Source organism: Pristiophorus japonicus, chromosome 2 (genome assembly GCF_044704955.1).
Source record: "Pristiophorus japonicus isolate sPriJap1 chromosome 2, sPriJap1.hap1, whole genome shotgun sequence".
NCBI lineage: Eukaryota > Metazoa > Chordata > Chondrichthyes > Pristiophoridae > Pristiophorus > Pristiophorus japonicus.
Window position 1 is genome coordinate 58,347,068 of NC_091978.1, and position 2,773 is coordinate 58,349,840.

The window sequence follows — 2,773 nt, forward strand, 5'->3', positions numbered from 1 at the left end:
GAAAGAGAAAATAAGGGGGGAAAGAGAAAATAAGGGGGGGAAAGAGAAAATAAGGGGGGAAAGAGAAAATAAGGGGGAAAGAGAAAATAAGGGGGGGAAAGAGAAAATAAGGGGGGGAAAGAGAAAATAAGGGGGGGAAAGAGAAAATAAGGGGGGAAAGAGAAATAAGGGGGGAAAGAGAAAATAAGGGGGGAAAGAGAAAATAAGGGGGGAAAGAGAAAATAAGGGGGGGAAAGAGAAAAATAAGGGGGGAAAGAGAAAATAAGGGGGGAAAGAGAAAATAAGGGGGGAAAGAGAAAATAAGGGGGGAAAGAGAAAATAAGGGGGGAAAGAGAAAATAAGGGGGGGAAAGAGAAAATAAGGGGGGGAAAGAGAAAATAAGGGGGGGAAAGAGAAAATAAGGGGGGAAAGAGAAAATAAGGGGGGAAAGAGAAAATAAGGGGGGAAAGAGAAAATAAGGGGGGGAAGAGAAATAAGGGGGGGAAGAGAAAATAAGGGGGGGAAAGAGAAAATAAGGGGGGGAAAGAGAAAATAAGGGGGGAAAGAGAAAATAAGGGGGGGGAAGAGAAAATAAGGGGGGGAAGAGAAAATAAGGGGGGGAAGAGAAATAAGGGGGGGAAGAGAAAATAAGGGGGGAAGAGAAAATAAGGGGGGGAAGAGAAAATAAGGGGGGGGGAAGAGAAAATAAGGGGGGGGGAAGAGAAAATAAGGGGGGGGAAGAGAAAATAAGGGGGGGAAAGAGAAAATAAGGGGGGGAAAGAGAAAATAAGGGGGGAAAGAGAAATAAGGGGGGGAAAGAGAAAATAAGGGGGGGAAAGAGAAAATAAGGGGGGGAAAGAGAAAATAAGGGGGGGAAAGAGAAAATAAGGGGGGGAAAGAGAAAATAAGGGGGGAAAGAGAAAATAAGGGGGGGAAAGAGAAAATAAGGGGGGAAAGAGAAAATAAGGGGGGAAAGAGAAAATAAAGGGGGGGAAAGAGAAAATAAGGGGGGAAAGAGAAAATAAGGGGGGAAAGAGAAAATAAGGGGGGGAAAGAGAAAATAAGGGGGGAAAGAGAAATAAGGGGGGGAAGAGAAAATAAGGGGGGGGAAGAGAAAATAAGGGGGGGGAAGAGAAAATAAAGGGGGGGGAAGAGAAATAAGGGGGGGGAAGAGAAAATAAGGGGGGGGGGAAGAGAAAATAGGGGGGGGAAGAGAAAATAAGGGGGGGAAAGAGAAAATAAGGGGGGAAAGAGAAAATAAGGGGGGAAAGAGAAAAATAGGGGGGGAAAAGAGAAAATAAGGGGGGGAAAGAGAAAATAAGGGGGGGAAGAGAAAATAAGGGGTCGGGGTGGGGGGAGAGAAAAAGGCAGCAAGCAAGAGCGGGCACGGTATATATGGGAAGGGCGAGCAGGATGGGACGGGAATGGAAAATAACGACGGTGCGAGCAGATGGATGGAGACAAAAGATGTGGAGACAAAAGATGGAGGGTCTGGGTCTGACACATGGGGCGGCGAGCCGCCTGCTCGCAGGCTACAACTCCTCCTTCGCTCGGCCGAGGCCTGCTCTCACTCACCCTGCCTGCCCACGATCTCGGCGACGTGCTCGGAGCTGGGCACCGGCACGCACTCAGTCATGTTGACGCTCTTCTTCCTGGGCTGCTGCTGCTGTTGGAGCTGGAGCTGCTCGGCCTCGAACAGAGCCAGGACGGAAGAGACGAGAGGCAGCCCCCCACCTCCTCCAGGACCACCACCACCACCTCCTCCTCCTCCTCCTCCTCCGGCGGCGGGAGGACAGGGACAAGGAGCCGCTCCTTGCTGAGCGCCCGTCCACCGGCGGGCCCTGCAAGAGGAGCGGCGGCGGCGGCGGCGGCCCGGAGACCGGTGCTCCCCCAGCGGCGGGAGGAGGCGGCGGAGAGGAAGACGGGGGAGCCTCGGTCTCCAGGTCCCGGCGATGCTGAAGCAGGGAGGGCGGCGGCGGGTCGTCAAGGCCGTACACGGTGAGCTGCTCCATGGCGATGTGGAGCGGCCCGCAGTCGCCGTCCTCCTGCTCCATGTCTGTAAACACTGTACTACTCGGCATTGTTATCACATCAACAGCACAAAGGCTAGCGTTAAATATTGGTTCCTCATTAAATAATAAATCTTCTTTTTTAAAAACTAAAAAAAAATATTTTTCTTTCTACAAAAGCGCCAGCGCCCCTGGATTAAATTTTTTTAAATTCTTTTGTTCTTTCACTCCATCGTCGAGAGGAGACACGCCCCTTGCCGACGGGCCCGCCCAATCCCATTGGCTCGGCCCAATCGTGATCCCGCCCCCCGTCAAGGCTGTCTCTCCACGCGGGCGCCGCGTGGATTGACGTGCAGCGCGCTTCAGCTGATTGGAGAGTGCAGCCGTCAATCTTGCACCGATCCCGCCTCTCCAATCGTCACACGTAATCCCATCGGAGCGACGCGATTACGTCACGCCGCCTGCTCAGACACCGAAGGGTGCGCTTTCTTTACATTCAGCGAACATTCTCTGAGTTATTCGGCGCTTTTATATATATATATATGGAGAGAGATAGGTAGATGGATGCGTTTCGGTATTTAATATTTTAGTTCGTTGGGACAAAGAACAGCTCAGATTGGTGCGTTCCGATCGGAGGACCGTCTGCGCCGCCGCTGATTGGTGAATTGGGAATGGGGACTGAGTGGGAGGATGGCACGTGGTTGTGAGCCAAAGCCACGCCTGGATTGAGCTGTGGAGAGAGTGAATGAGCTGTGCTGGGAAGTGTAACGGATTGTAATCCCAGA

At 51.9% G+C, this 2,773-nt stretch overlaps 1 protein-coding gene across 1 annotated transcript in view; it reads right to left on the reverse strand.

Moving 5' to 3' along the window:
- The window catches only part of LOC139238865 (RNA-binding E3 ubiquitin-protein ligase MEX3C), a 38,029-nt gene extending 35,800 nt beyond the window's left edge, over window positions 1–2,229 (reverse strand). Inside the window, 2 exon segments of the mRNA XM_070867503.1 lie at window positions 1,555–1,807; window positions 1,809–2,229. Coding sequence (XP_070723604.1) covers window positions 1,555–1,807; window positions 1,809–2,060 — 505 coding nt within the window. The 5' untranslated portion in view covers window positions 2,061–2,229.
- Window positions 2,230–2,773: the final 544 nt, after the last annotated feature.